This window comes from Drosophila miranda, chromosome 2 (assembly GCF_003369915.1).
Source record: "Drosophila miranda strain MSH22 chromosome 2, D.miranda_PacBio2.1, whole genome shotgun sequence".
In the NCBI taxonomy this organism is placed as follows: Eukaryota; Metazoa; Arthropoda; class Insecta; order Diptera; family Drosophilidae; genus Drosophila; species Drosophila miranda.
The window spans coordinates 35134813-35148944 of NC_046675.1; the positions used below are offsets into that span (position 1 = coordinate 35134813).

At 51.3% G+C, this 14132-nt stretch overlaps 1 protein-coding gene across 1 annotated transcript; it reads left to right on the plus strand.

Annotated features, from left to right (window-relative positions):
- The first annotated feature begins 909 nt into the window (after positions 1 to 909).
- On the plus strand, positions 910 to 12265 carry LOC117187015. The gene is made up of 3 exons (XM_033388625.1): positions 910 to 2019; positions 5362 to 5732; positions 12116 to 12265. The coding sequence occupies exons 2-3, from the start codon at positions 5392 to 5394 to the stop codon at positions 12120 to 12122; spliced, it is 348 nt and encodes a 115-aa protein (XP_033244516.1). The 5' UTR covers positions 910 to 2019; positions 5362 to 5391; the 3' UTR covers positions 12123 to 12265.
- The last annotated feature ends 1867 nt before the right edge of the window (positions 12266 to 14132 follow it).

Genomic DNA, 14132 nt, shown 5'->3' on the forward strand with positions numbered 1-14132 from the left:
TATTACGGGCCTCCGACTCGGCCTTCAGCATGACCATCACCTTCCTCTCCTTTGCGAGTTTTTCCCGCTGCTCCTTGAGAATCTCGTGCAGAGTCATCTGGCTCGGCACGGATGCTGCAAGGGCAGTAGGATTGGTAGCGTCAGCAGTGGCAGAACTGCCAGGGGCACAGGTAGCAGTAGAGGCAGCAGCAGCACGGGCAGCACCAGTAGAAACTGGCGTGCGTTGAGCAGCACCTACACGAGCAGTACTAGGAACTGTAGATGTTGATGGGCGTTTAGCTGTGGCGGCAGCTACGCGAGTAGGGGCGGTGGCTTTAGCAGCAGCACCAGGAATGGCAGCACAGGCAGTAGCAGCAGAGGCAGTAGCAGCAGAGGCTCTGGTCAGCATGGCAGAGGGGGGGGCTAGCAATGGCTTCACAGTGATCGGGGCCTGCATCAACTTGGCTGCAGCGGCAGCTGAGGTTGATGGCATGTCGCTGGTCAAATCTGCCAATGAGCTCGAGCGACAGGAAAGGGGGCGTAGATCACTCTGCGATATACCCGACATTGGTACCGAGGGGGAGAGAAGATCGATTTCGTTGTCCGAACACGGAGCACTCGAGGCCAAATTGGTCTTCTTTTTGGATTTGGGGCACGGTTTACGTACCATTGTTTGTTTTCCGTAGCTTTATTGGTGCAAAACAGACACAAGTGTTAATATAGCGGAGGGGGGGGGTGGTCAGCAGCGGCTGAAGCCTACCCCACGTTTTTTCACTTTTGGCACTTTGGTTATGTAGTATTTGTATGTTGAAAACTTCTAAACGGCACAACACTTCGCGTTGCCCGGAATGTATTTACTGAATATTGCACAGTGTATAATTATACATGTGCAATATTGTTTCGGGGATTTTGTGGCGATTTTGGTTTTTTGATGTGTCGTATGCAGCGGAGGCGATACGTAACTATCATAACGTAACGTAACCCGGCTCGAGCCTTGGCCTGTCCAGCAGGTTAGGGGAGCCAGGGCTACGTTACGCTATGTGGACTTTATTTATACCAATACTTAATATAGCATTTTAGGTACAATTTGTTGAGGCTGTTACTTAATATAAATGTATGTAAATAGCTGTCTACGGTTGCTAACAGCAGCCGTAGGCAGCAAATACGATGCTTTAAACAGCACGAAATCTCCATTGCCGGCAGTGTTGCCGGCGCAATCGTCCATATGGGGAAATCTCTCCACTTTGGCAACAGTCCGTTTGCCAGAGGGGGGAGAGGGAGTGGGTAGAGCTAAAGCATAATACTCTAGACTATAGATAGATTTAAATGTAGATTATAATTAAGGGGAACATTTTGGTTGCCTTCATTGGCAGAAAAGGGAGATTATATACATATATATGTTATCTATTCTATGTCTTGTCTTTTATTTGTTTTGTCTTGTTTTTGTTTCTCCTCTGCCCACTGGTCCGGGGCAGCCAGAGCTATTGCTTGTTTTGTTTCTGTCTTCATTTCTTCCTTCGTTACTGTTCCGCCCTCTGGTCCGGGGCAGCCAGCATTGAGTTGAGCGTTTGTGTGGATGAGTGTTTGTATGTGCGCTTGTATGTGCGCAACGGTCCGTTGTCTCATCAGTGGAAATGGCCGAAGTCCACCACCTTCCAGTTGTTGTTGGCTTCTCTCTTCCTCTCAGGGAGTTCACTGGCGGCAATTCGAGATCTATAGGAGAAGGAGGAGACAGAAATTGCGCAGCAGAAATGCTAACGCTCATAGCTTTGAACAGCAGCGCCTTGTTCGGACGCGTTTTTGGCAATCGTTCGCATGAGTCTTCTACTCTTTTTAATAATTTGCAGTTGTCCATTTCTATGTCGTTAGTTAATCGGTTTAGGAAGATATTAAGCAGAGTGATCATTCCGTAACGGCCAATTGTCGCGCTCGCATATGCCTCTGTGTTTTTTTTTTTTTCCGTGCGTGTGTGTTTTCTGTGTACGAATGTGGCAGCCATGGTTGTTGCATTCTTAGGGGCTGAACGGGACTTTGCTGGCGGTAAGTCTTCATTGCTGCTGTACATTTTGGCTGTTATTCTCTGTGTTTCTTGTACCCGTTGCTGGCGGTGGTTGATGTTCCTGGGCATTTGTGTTCGTGTGTGTGAGTGTGCTTCCATTGACCTGGCCGTTATCGCTGTGCCGCGAGTGTGTGTCAGCTATCTCGTTCATTGCTGCATTCAATGCCAGTCCCAATCGTTCTAGTCGCTGCCTTCTGCTGCTGACCGTCAGATCGATCGTGGCTATGGGGGCAGGCTCCAGTTGCCTCCGTCTTGGCAGTATGACCTCTGTGTAGTAGTTGAACTCTGTTGGCGGCGACACTGGGCGATCCATCCTGATCAGCATCCTCCGCATGTCATCAAGGTCCCGGTCGTGGCTGATTTGGTCTTCTTCGGTGAACGGGCGCTGGTTAGGGATCATCTCAATTCGGTTCCATTCGTGTTTCGCGAGTTCTTTGGGAAGGTGTTTGGCAAGATACTCGGAATACCGGGGTCTAGAGATTCGGTGCGGTACGTAGGGGTCATTGACCACTTTGGCTGCCTCAATGTTGTGGTGGGATCTCATTTGCCCCGTGTACCTCTTGCACGTCCTCTCGTAAACTGCCTCAACCGTGTCCACTTCCAGGTCCCTGTGGATGGTGTCATTCCTCACATACCATGGAGCGTTACATATCAGTCGAAGGGTCTTGTTCTGCTCAACCTGGATCCGTCCAAATTCTGCGCTGGTAGCTAATGGACCCCATACGGCCAATGTGTACTGCCAGATCGGTGCGATCATCTGCTTGTACAGCATTACCTTGGTTTTGAGGTTCAATTTGCTGCTTGTGTTCAGGAGCCAGCGCAGTTTTTGGACCCTTGCCCTGACCTTTGTGACGACGTTGCTGATGTGCAGGTGGAACTGTAGCTTGGCGTCCAGCTTGACCCCCAGATATGAGTGCACGGCGACGCTACTGATTCGCTGGTCGGCGATGTGCGGCTGCAAATCATCATCTGGCTGCTGGATCGTGCGCAACGTATGCACTATATGCACAGTTTTGGAGGCATTGATGGTGATGCCCCATTGCTTTGCCCAGTTGGAGATGCTGAGCAGGAAGCGGTTGAGCTTTTGGGTAGCCATGAGCTGATTCATGCCAGTCGCCAGGATTGCTGTGTCGTCAGCATAGGTAGCCAAGAGCATACCCCTGTCGCGAGGAAGCGGCATGTCGTATGTATACAGATTGTATAGAACTGGCCCAAGTACGCTGCCCTGAGGAACGCCTGCTGCAATCTTTTTGTACCCTGACTTGACTCCGCCTGTGCATTCCACATAGAAAGTTCGATCGTCCAAGTAGTGGGACAAGACTCTGTATATTGCTGCCGGCAACAGCTGCTTCATCTTGTACTTCAGGCCCGAATGCCAGACTCGGTCGAATGCCTCCTGTATGTCCATGTAGATGGCTGAGCAGTACAGGTTGTTCTCATATGTGGACAAAATGAACTTCGAGACTCTCCCCAATTGGTGTTCAGCCGCGTGCACCTGTCTGAAGCCGAACTGATGGTTTGGAATAGCCTCGACAAATCCATCAGCTTCCATCATCCTGGTCAGAATGAGACGCTCAAACAGTTTGGACAGACCCGAAAGCAGACTGATGGGGCGATAAGATGCCAACTTATCGGCGGGTTTTCCTGGCTTGGGGATCATACTAACTGCCGCGTGTTTCCACCTGTTAGGAAAGCAACCAATCCTAAGGGAGCTGTTGCATATGAGTGCAAAATACAGGAGAGCAGACTTGGGTAGAGCTTTTATCGTCCGATTGTCAATCCTGTCCATTCCAGGGGCCTTTTTTACCTTCAGTACCTTGACTTGTGCCTCAATCTCAGGAAGAGTGATCGCCCTGAATCTCAAATTGGGACCAGGGGATCCAAACTCTTCAAGAGACTCCTCGATTGCTCGTATGTCGGCTGCCGCGCTGGTCAGTACAGGCTTGAAACGCTGCTCCAGATGCCTCGCAAAGGACTCTGCCTTCTCCTCCGTGCTCTTACACCAGGGATCGTCTGAATTGTCATCTCCATCGGCGCAAAACTTTCGGACAGGCAAGTTGGCTGCTGGCTGCCGCTTCAATCCATTGGTCAATCTCCACAGCTTTGCCATGCTGTAGCGATCAGTGGGATCGATTGAACCAATGATTGCGTCCGCGCGTCTGGCTTTGTCCGCTTCCAGCTCCTTATGAATCCTGTTGGCTAGCATGTTGTACAGGTGCCGCACTGCCGGATCATGGTTCCGCTTCAGTAGATTCCTCAGGCGCCTCTTGGTGGCAATCATCAGCCGTATGCGATTGCTGACCTGGTACTCAGCTTGGACTCTAGGTCGGACGGGCCTCCTCAAACCGCTTGTGGCATGTTCAGCTGCCTCCAACACGTTCCTCTCCAGAATGCTAGCTGCGTCATCAACATCCTCTGCTGACCTGAGCTCGGTATTCAGATGGATGTGCGAGTCAAGCCAAGATTGGAACCTCGCAATGCTGGACCCTGGGGGCAAGAGGCGTCTCCTGTTCACCGCCTCCGCTGGAGACATGCTCAACTGAACCACCATTGGGAGATGATCAGATGAGAGGTCATTCAGATGGGAGATATGCAGCAACTCATCCCTCACGCCCTTGTAGACCGCGAAGTCGATTGCCGATGGTGTGTGCCGAGTGTTATATGGGTAGTGGGTTGGAGATCCAGTAGCCAGGATGTTGCAGCTACTTTCCTGAACGGCCCTGAGCAGCTTTCCGCCTCTTCTGCACGCCCTTGCGTTTCCCCACCACGAGTTCTTCGCGTTCCAATCGCCAGCAGCAACAAATCTCGGCCCCAACTGACCAAACAATGCCAAGAAGTCCTCCTCAGTCCATTCCTGCATTGGGGGGCAGTAAATGGAAGAGACCACCAGTCGGCCACCATCAGGCAGGGTCAGGGTAGCGGATGCACACTGAATGTGGTCCGTTGTTATGTTTGGCAGGGCAATATGAAGGATTCCAGCTCTGATTAAGAGCAGGGATCCCCCACGACCAGTCCCAGATGGGTGATTGGCACCGTAAGTACAGTATCCATTGACGCTGAAGGTCTCTGAGTTTTTAAAATGAGACTCAGAGACCATCAGAACGTCAACTTCGTGTCTGCATGCAAATGCCGCAAGTTCAGCTGTCTTCCCTCGGAGTCCCGAGGCGTTCCAAAATACAATCTTTAGATTGCTGTGGTGGCGGGTAGAGTAGTTAGCATTAGGATTATACATTTCTGGCAAATGAATTCGCCTGAATGCTAGCGTATAAACAGTCTGTAAGCTTTGTCATTTGAGCAATTAACACATCCATTTTTCCTTCCAGCTTTTGAGTAGATTCAGCAGCGGCGGCCGCATGCTGGATCCGCTCCTGAGTCAGCAGGGTGATGAGATAGTCCAGTTTCTGGCTGAGCTCATCGCTAGGACGGACACTCTGACTGCTCGCCACGGGCTGGAATCCAGTTGTGGTCGCTGCTGGCGGCACCGAATGCCATACTTGCCTCCCAGGAAGAGGCTGGGAATGACTCGCTGGTTGCCGTGTGCGGAGTGCATCGGCATAACTGCTCATTTGAACTGGAGGAGCAGGAGCTCTTGCGCCAGAGCGCGCTCGCCGGCGGCTAGGTTGCTGCAGTGCTGGAAATCCCTGCTGGTTCATGACGGGTGGCTGGCGGGGACGCCGCAAACCCTGAGTGGCGGGTAAGGTAGGCATCGAAAGTTTATTTAGCATCTTGTTGGTCTGATCTAACCCATTTCTTCTTTTGTTGCAGTACTCCTTATACTTCACACAGCCACGGTAGCTGGCAACATGGGGACCATCACAATTTGCGCATTTCGGCACCTCCTCCCGCTTCTTGGGGCAGTCCTTAGGGTCGTGCTTATCGCCGCACTTCAAACAAATAACTGCACGGTTGCAGTAATTCTTCGAGTGCCCAAACATCTGACACTTATGGCACTGAGGAACACCTGGCGCACGTATGGGCTTCTCCACCTTGACCCGTTGGCTGCAGATTGCCGTTAGTTCATAGATGTTATTGTTAATATCCTGAGGCTCTAGCTCAACCTCGAATAGGTCCAGTGGCTCCTTTGTAAACCTTTTAAAGATATTGGCAATATGCCTCACTTTATATCCGAGTCTTCCGAGCTGTTCACGCACCCAATCTGTGGGTGTGGAGCGGTGCAGGTGGCGTATAACAATACGCATTCCCCTCTCGCTTTTCAGGCGAAACGTGTGGTGTTCGACACCTTGTCCCTCATTTAGGAGCCGGATCAGGGCCCTATGTCCATCTATGGTGTGGCACATTACCTTTAAAGACCTATTAGCAGCCGGCCTGGTATCATATGTACCAGCGCCAATGGCATTATCAAAGCACTGTAGTAGGGGAAAAATATCTGTGACATTAGGAATGTAAATGGGGGCTGGCCGCACAATTTTGGCGTCAGCAGTAGCAGCAGCATTGTTAGCGTGCGCAGTAGTAGGGGCAGGCGGGGGGTGGTATGAGAAGTAGAGGGCCTGTTTGTGGGAACAGGTTCCTCGGCTTCCGTCTCTCCCTCGCTGCAGTCAGCATCCACATCCATATCAGCATCAGAAAGAATATTGTAATAATTTGTTGTACTCATCTGGTTGGGGTCCGCTTCTCCTTCGAGGATACTATCCGTTTGACCATCTTGGCCGACACCTTTGTAATCGGCGAGGCCAGGGTGGTCGTCCGCTTCTTATTACGGGCCTCCGACTCGGCCTTCAGCATGGCCATCACCTTCCTCTCCTTTGCGAGTTTTTCCCGCTGCTCCTTGAGAATCTCGTGCAGAGTCATCTGGCTCGGCACGGATGCTGCAAGGGCAGTAGGATTGGTAGCGTCAGCAGTGGCAGAACTGCCAGGGGCACAGGTAGCAGTAGAGGCAGCAGCAGCACGGGCAGCACCAGTAGAAACTGGCGTGCGTTGAGCAGCACCTACACGAGCAGTACTAGGAACTGTAGATGTTGATGGGCGTTTAGCTGTGGCGGCAGCTACGCGAGTAGGGGCGGTGGCTTTAGCAGCAGCACCAGGAATGGCAGCACAGGCAGTAGCAGCAGAGGCAGTAGCAGCAGAGGCTCTGGTCAGCATGGCAGAGGGGGGGGCTAGCAATGGCTTCACAGTGATCGGGCCTGCATCAACTTGGCTGCAGCGGCAGCTGAGGTTGATGGCATGTCGCTGGTCAAATCTGCCAATGAGCTCGAGCGACAGGAAAGGGGGCGTAGATCACTCTGCGATATACCCGACATTGGTACCGAGGGGGAGAGAAGATCGATTTCGTTGTCCGAACACGGAGCACTCGAGGCCAAATTGGTCTTCTTTTTGGATTTGGGGCACGGTTTACGTACCATTGTTTGTTTTCCGTAGCTTTATTGGTGCAAAACAGACACAAGTGTTTAATATAGCGGAGGGGGGGGGGGTGGTCAGCAGCGGCTGAAGCCTACCCCACGTTTTTTCACTTTTGGCACTTTGGTTATGTAGTATTTGTATGTTGAAAACTTCTAAACGGCACAACACTTCGCGTTGCCCGGAATGTATTTACTGAATATTGCACAGTGTATAATTATACATGTGCAATATTGTTTCGGGGATTTTGTGGCGATTTTGGCTATTTAATAATTAATTATTGCGGAACGTTTGATGTGTCGTATGCAGCGGAGGCGATACGTAACTATCATAACGTAACGTAACCCGGCTCGAGCCTTGGCCTGTCCAGCAGGTTAGGGGAGCCAGGGCTACGTTACGCTATGTGGACTTTATTTATACCAATACTTAATATAGCATTTTAGGTACAATTTGTTGAGGCTGTTACTTAATATAAATGTATGTAAATAGCTGTCTACGGTTGCTAACAGCAGCCGTAGGCAGCAAATACGATGCTTTAAACAGCACGAAATCTCCATTGCCGGCAGTGTTGCCGGCGCAATCGTCCATATGGGGAAATCTCTCCACTTTGGCAACAGTCCGTTTGCCAGAGGGGGGAGAGGGAGTGGGTAGAGCTAAAGCATAATACTCTAGACTATAGATAGATTTAAATGTAGATTATAATTAAGGGGAACATTTTGGTTGCCTTCATTGGCAGAAAAGGGAGATTATATACATATATATGTTATCTATTCTATGTCTTGTCTTTTATTTGTTTTGTCTTGTTTTTGTTTCTCCTCTGCCACTGGTCCGGGGCAGCCAGAGCTATTGCTTGTTTGTTTCTGTCTTCATTTCTTCCTTCGTTACTGTTCCGCCCTCTGGTCGGGGCAGCCAGCATTGAGTTGAGCGTTTGTGTGGATGAGTGTTTGTATGTGCGCTTGTATGTGCGCAACGGTCCGTTGTCTCATCAGTGGAAATGGCCGAAGTCCACCACCTTCCAGTTGTTGTTGGCTTCTCTCTTCCTCTCAGGGAGTTCACTGGCGGCAATTCGAGATCTATAGGAGAAGGAGGAGACAGAAATTGCGCAGCAGAAATGCTAACGCTCATAGCTTTGAACAGCAGCGCCTTGTTCGGACGCGTTTTTGGCAATCGTTCGCATGAGTCTTCTACTCTTTTTAATAATTTGCAGTTGTCCATTTCTATGTCGTTAGTTAATCGGTTTAGGAAGATATTAAGCAGAGTGATCATTCCGTAACGGCCAATTGTCGCGCTCGCATATGCCTCTGTGTTTTTTTTTTTTTTCCGTGCGTGTGTGTTTTCTGTGTACGAATGTGGCAGCCATGGTTGTTGCATTCTTAGGGGCTGAACGGGACTTTGCTGGCGGTAAGTCTTTCATTGCTGCTGTACATTTTGGCTGTTATTCTCTGTGTTTCTTGTACCCGTTGCTGCGGTGGTTGATGTTCCTGGGCATTTGTGTTCGTGTGTGTGAGTGTGCTTCCATTGACCTGGCCGTTATCGCTGTGCCGCGAGTGTGTGTCAGCTATCTCGTTCATTGCTGCATTCAATGCCAGTCCCAATCGTTCTAGTCGCTGCCTTCTGCTGCTGACCGTCAGATCGATCGTGGCTATGGGGGCAGGCTCCAGTTGCCTCCGTCTTGGCAGTATGACCTCTGTGTAGTAGTTGAACTCTGTTGGCGGCGACACTGGGCGATCCATCCTGATCAGCATCCTCCGCATGTCATCAAGGTCCCGGTCGTGGCTGATTTGGTCTTCTTCGGTGAACGGGCGCTGGTTAGGGATCATCTCAATTCGGTTCCATTCGTGTTTCGCGAGTTTTTTGGGAAGGTGTTTGGCAAGATACTCGGAATACCGGGGTCTAGAGATTCGGTGCGGTACGTAGGGGTCATTGACCACTTTGGCTGCCTCAATGTTGTGGTGGGATCTCATTTGCCCCGTGTACCTCTTGCACGTCCTCTCGTAAACTGCCTCAACCGTGTCCACTTCCAGTCCCTGTGGATGGTGTCATTCCTCACATACCATGGAGCGTTACATATCAGTCGAAGGGTCTTGTTCTGCTCAACCTGGATCCGTCCAAATTCTGCGCTGGTAGCTAATGGACCCATACGGCCAATGTGTACTGCAGATCGGTGCGATCATCTGCTTGTACAGCATTACCTTGGTTTTGAGGTTCAATTTGCTGCTTGTGTTCAGGAGCCAGCGCAGTTTTTTGGACCTTGCCCTGACTTTGTGACGACGTTGCTGATGTGCAGGTGGAACTGTAGCTTGGCGTCCAGCTTGACCCCCAGATATGAGTGCACGGCGACGCTACTGATTCGCTGGTCGGCGATGTGCGGCTGCAAATCATCATCTGGCTGCTGGATCGTGCGCAACGTATGCACTATATGCACAGTTTTGGAGGCATTGATGGTGATGCCCCATTGCTTTGCCCAGTTGGAGATGCTGAGCAGGAAGCGGTTGAGCTTTTGGGTAGCCATGAGCTGATTCATGCCAGTCGCCAGGATTGCTGTGTCGTCAGCATAGGTAGCCAAGAGCATACCCTGTCGCGAGGAAGCGGCATGTCGTATGTATACAGATTGTATAGAACTGGCCCAAGTACGCTGCCCTGAGGAACGCCTGCTGCAATCTTTTTGTACCTGACTTGACTCCGCCTGTGCATTCCACATAGAAAGTTCGATCGTCCAAGTAGTGGGACAAGACTCTGTATATTGCTGCCGGCAACAGCTGCTTCATCTTGTACTTCAGGCCGAATGCCAGACTCGGTCGAATGCCTCCTGTATGTCCATGTAGATGGCTGAGCAGTACAGGTTGTTCTCATATGTGGACAAAATGAACTTCGAGACTCTCCCCAATTGGTGTTCAGCCGCGTGCACCTGTCTGAAGCCGAACTGATGGTTTGGAATAGCCTCGACAAATCCATCAGCTTCCATCATCCTGGTCAGAATGAGACGCTCAAACAGTTTGGACAGACCCGAAAGCAGACTGATGGGGCGATAAGATGCCAACTTATCGGCGGGTTTTCCTGGCTTGGGGATCATACTAACTGCCGCGTGTTTCCACCTGTTAGAAAGCAACCAATCCTAAGGGAGCTGTTGCATATGAGTGCAAAATACAGGAGAGCAGACTTGGGTAGAGCTTTTATCGTCCGATTGTCAATCCTGTCCATTCCAGGGGCCTTTTTTACTTCAGTACCTTGACTTGTGCCTCAATCTCAGGAAGAGTGATCGCCTGAATCTCAAATTGGACCAGGGGATCCAACTCTTCAAGAGACTCCTCGATTGCTCGTAATGTCAGCTGCCGCGCTGGTCAGTACAGGCTTGAAACGCTGCTCCAGATGCCTCGCAAAGGACTCTGCCTTCTCCTCCGTGCTCTTACACCAGGGATCGTCTGAATTGTCATCTCCATCGGCGCAAAACTTTCGGACAGGCAAGTTGGCTGCTGCTGCCGCTTCAATCCATTGGTCAATCTCCACAGCTTTGCCATGCTGTAGCGATCAGTGGGATCGATTGAACCAATGATTGCGTCCGCGCGTCTGGCTTTGTCCGCTTCCAGCTCCTTATGAATCCTGTTGCTAGCATGTTGTACAGGTGCCGCACTGCCGGATCATGGTTCCGCTTCAGTAGATTCCTCAGGCGCCTCTTGGTGGCAATCATCAGCCGTATTGCGATTGCTGACCTGGTACTCAGCTTGGACTCTAGGTCGGACGGGCCTCTCAAACCGCTTGTGGCATGTTCAGCTGCCTCCAACACGTTCCTCTCCAGAATGCTAGCTGCGTCATCAACATCCTCTGCTGACCTGAGCTCGTATTCAGATGGATGTGCGAGTCAAGCCAAGATTGGAACCTCGCAATGCTGGACCCTGGGGGCAAGAGGCGTCTCCTGTTCACCGCCTCCGCTGGAGACATGCTCAACTGAACCACCATTGGGAGATGATCAGATGAGAGGTCATTCAGATGGGAGATATGCAGCAACTCATCCTCACGCCCTTGTAGACCGCGAAGTCGATTGCCGATGGTGTGTGCCGAGTGTTATATGGGTAGTGGGTTGGAGATCCAGTAGCCAGGATGTTGCAGCTACTTTCCTGAACGGCCTGAGCAGCTTTCCGCCTCTTCTGCACGCCCTTGCGTTTCCCCACCACGAGTTCTTCGCGTTCCAATCGCCAGCAGCAACAAATCTCGGCCCCAACTGACCAAACAATGCCAAGAAGTCCTCCTCATCCATTCCTGCATTGGGGGGCAGTAAATGGAAGAGACCACCAGTCGGCCACCATCAGGCAGGGTCAGGGTAGCGGATGCACACTGAATGTGGTCCGTTGTTATGTTTGGCAGGCAATATGAAGGATTCCAGCTCTGATTAAGAGCAGGGATCCCCACGACCAGTCCCAGATGGGTGATTGGCACCGTAAGTACAGTATCCATTGACGCTGAAGGTCTCTGAGTTTTTAAAATGAGACTCAGAGACCATCAGAACGTCAACTTCGTGTCTGCATGCAAATGCCGCAAGTTCAGCTGTCTTCCTCGGAGTCCCGAGGCGTTCCAAAATACAATCTTTAGATTGCTGTGGTGGCGGGTAGAGTAGTTAGCATTAGGATTATACATTTCTGGCAAATGAATTCGCCTGAATGCTAGCGTATAAACAGTCTGTAAGCTTTGTCATTTGAGCAATTAACACATCCATTTTTCTTCCAGCTTTTGAGTAGATTCAGCAGCGGCGGCCGCATGCTGGATCCGCTCCTGAGTCAGCAGGGTGATGAGATAGTCCAGTTTCTGGCTGAGCTCATCGCTAGGACGGACACTCTGACTGCTCGCCACGGGCTGGAATCCAGTTGTGGTCGCTGCTGGCGGAACGAATGCATACTTGCCTCCAGGAGAGGCTGGGAATGACTCGCTGGTTGCCGTGTGCGGAGTGCATCGGCATAACTGCTCATTTGAACTGGAGGAGCAGGAGCTCTTGCGCAGAGCGCGCTCGCCGGCGGCTAGGTTGCTGCAGTGCTGGAAATCCTGCTGGTTCATGACGGGTGGCTGGCGGGGACGCCGCAAACCTGAGTGGCGGGTAAGGTAGGCATCGAAAGTTTATTTAGCATCTTGTTGGTCTGATCTAACCATTTCTTCTTTTGTTGCAGTACTCCTTATACTTCACACAGCCACGGTAGCTGGCAACATGGGGACCATCACAATTTGCGCATTTCGGCACCTCCTCCCGCTTCTTGGGGCAGTCCTTAGGGTCGTGCTTATCGCCGCACTTCAAACAAATAACTGCAGGTTGCAGTAATTCTTCGAGTGCCCAAACATCTGACACTTATGGCACTGAGGAACACCTGGCGCACGTATGGGCTTCTCCACCTTGACCCGTTGGCTGCAGATTGCCGTTAGTTCATAGATGTTATTGTTAATATCCTGAGGCTCTAGCTCAACCTCGAATAGGTCCAGTGGCTCCTTTGTAAACCTTTTAAAGATATTGGCAATATGCCTCACTTTATATCCGAGTCTTCCGAGCTGTTCACGCACCCAATCTGTGGGTGTGGAGCGGTGCAGGTGGCGTATAACAATACGCATTCCCCTCTCGCTTTTCAGGCGAAACGTGTGGTGTTCGACACCTTGTCCCTCATTTAGGAGCCGGATCAGGGCCCTATGTCCATCTATGGTGTGGCACATTACCTTTAAAGACCTATTAGCAGCCGGCCTGGTATCATATGTACCAGCGCCAATGGCATTATCAAAGCACTGTAGTAGGGGAAAAATATCTGTGACATTAGGAATGTAAATGGGGGCTGGCCGCACAATTTTGGCGTCAGCAGTAGCAGCAGCATTGTTAGCGTGCGCAGTAGTAGGGGCAGGCGGGGGGGTGGTATGAGAAGTAGAGGGCCTGTTTGTGGGAACAGGTTCCTCGGCTTCCGTCTCTCCCTCGCTGCAGTCAGCATCCACATCCATATCAGCATCAGAAAGAATATTGTAATAATTTGTTGTACTCATCTGGTTGGGGTCCCGCTTCTCCTTCGAGGATACTATCCGTTTGACCATCTTGGCCGACACCTTTGTAATCGGCGAGGCCAGGGTGGTCGTCCGCTTCTTATTACGGGCCTCCGACTCGGCCTTCAGCATGGCCATCACCTTCCTCTCCTTTGCGAGTTTTTCCCGCTGCTCCTTGAGAATCTCGTGCAGAGTCATCTGGCTCGGCACGGATGCTGCAAGGGCAGTAGGATTGGTAGCGTCAGCAGTGGCAGAACTGCCAGGGGCACAGGTAGCAGTAGAGGCAGCAGCAGCACGGGCAGCACCAGTAGAAACTGGCGTGCGTTGAGCAGCACCTACACGAGCAGTACTAGGAACTGTAGATGTTGATGGGCGTTTAGCTGTGGCGGCAGCTACGCGAGTAGGGGCGGTGGCTTTAGCAGCAGCACCAGGAATGGCAGCACAGGCAGTAGCAGCAGAGGCAGTAGCAGCAGAGGCTCTGGTCAGCATGGCAGAGGGGGGGGCTAGCAATGGCTTCACAGTGATCGGGGCCTGCATCAACTTGGCTGCAGCGGCAGCTGAGGTTGATGGCATGTCGCTGGTCAAATCTGCCAATGAGCTCGAGCGACAGGAAAGGGGGCGTAGATCACTCTGCGATATACCCGACATTGGTACCGAGGGGGAGAGAAGATCGATTTCGTTGTCCGAACACGGAGCACTCGAGGCCAAATTGGTCTTCTTTTTGGATTTGGGGCAC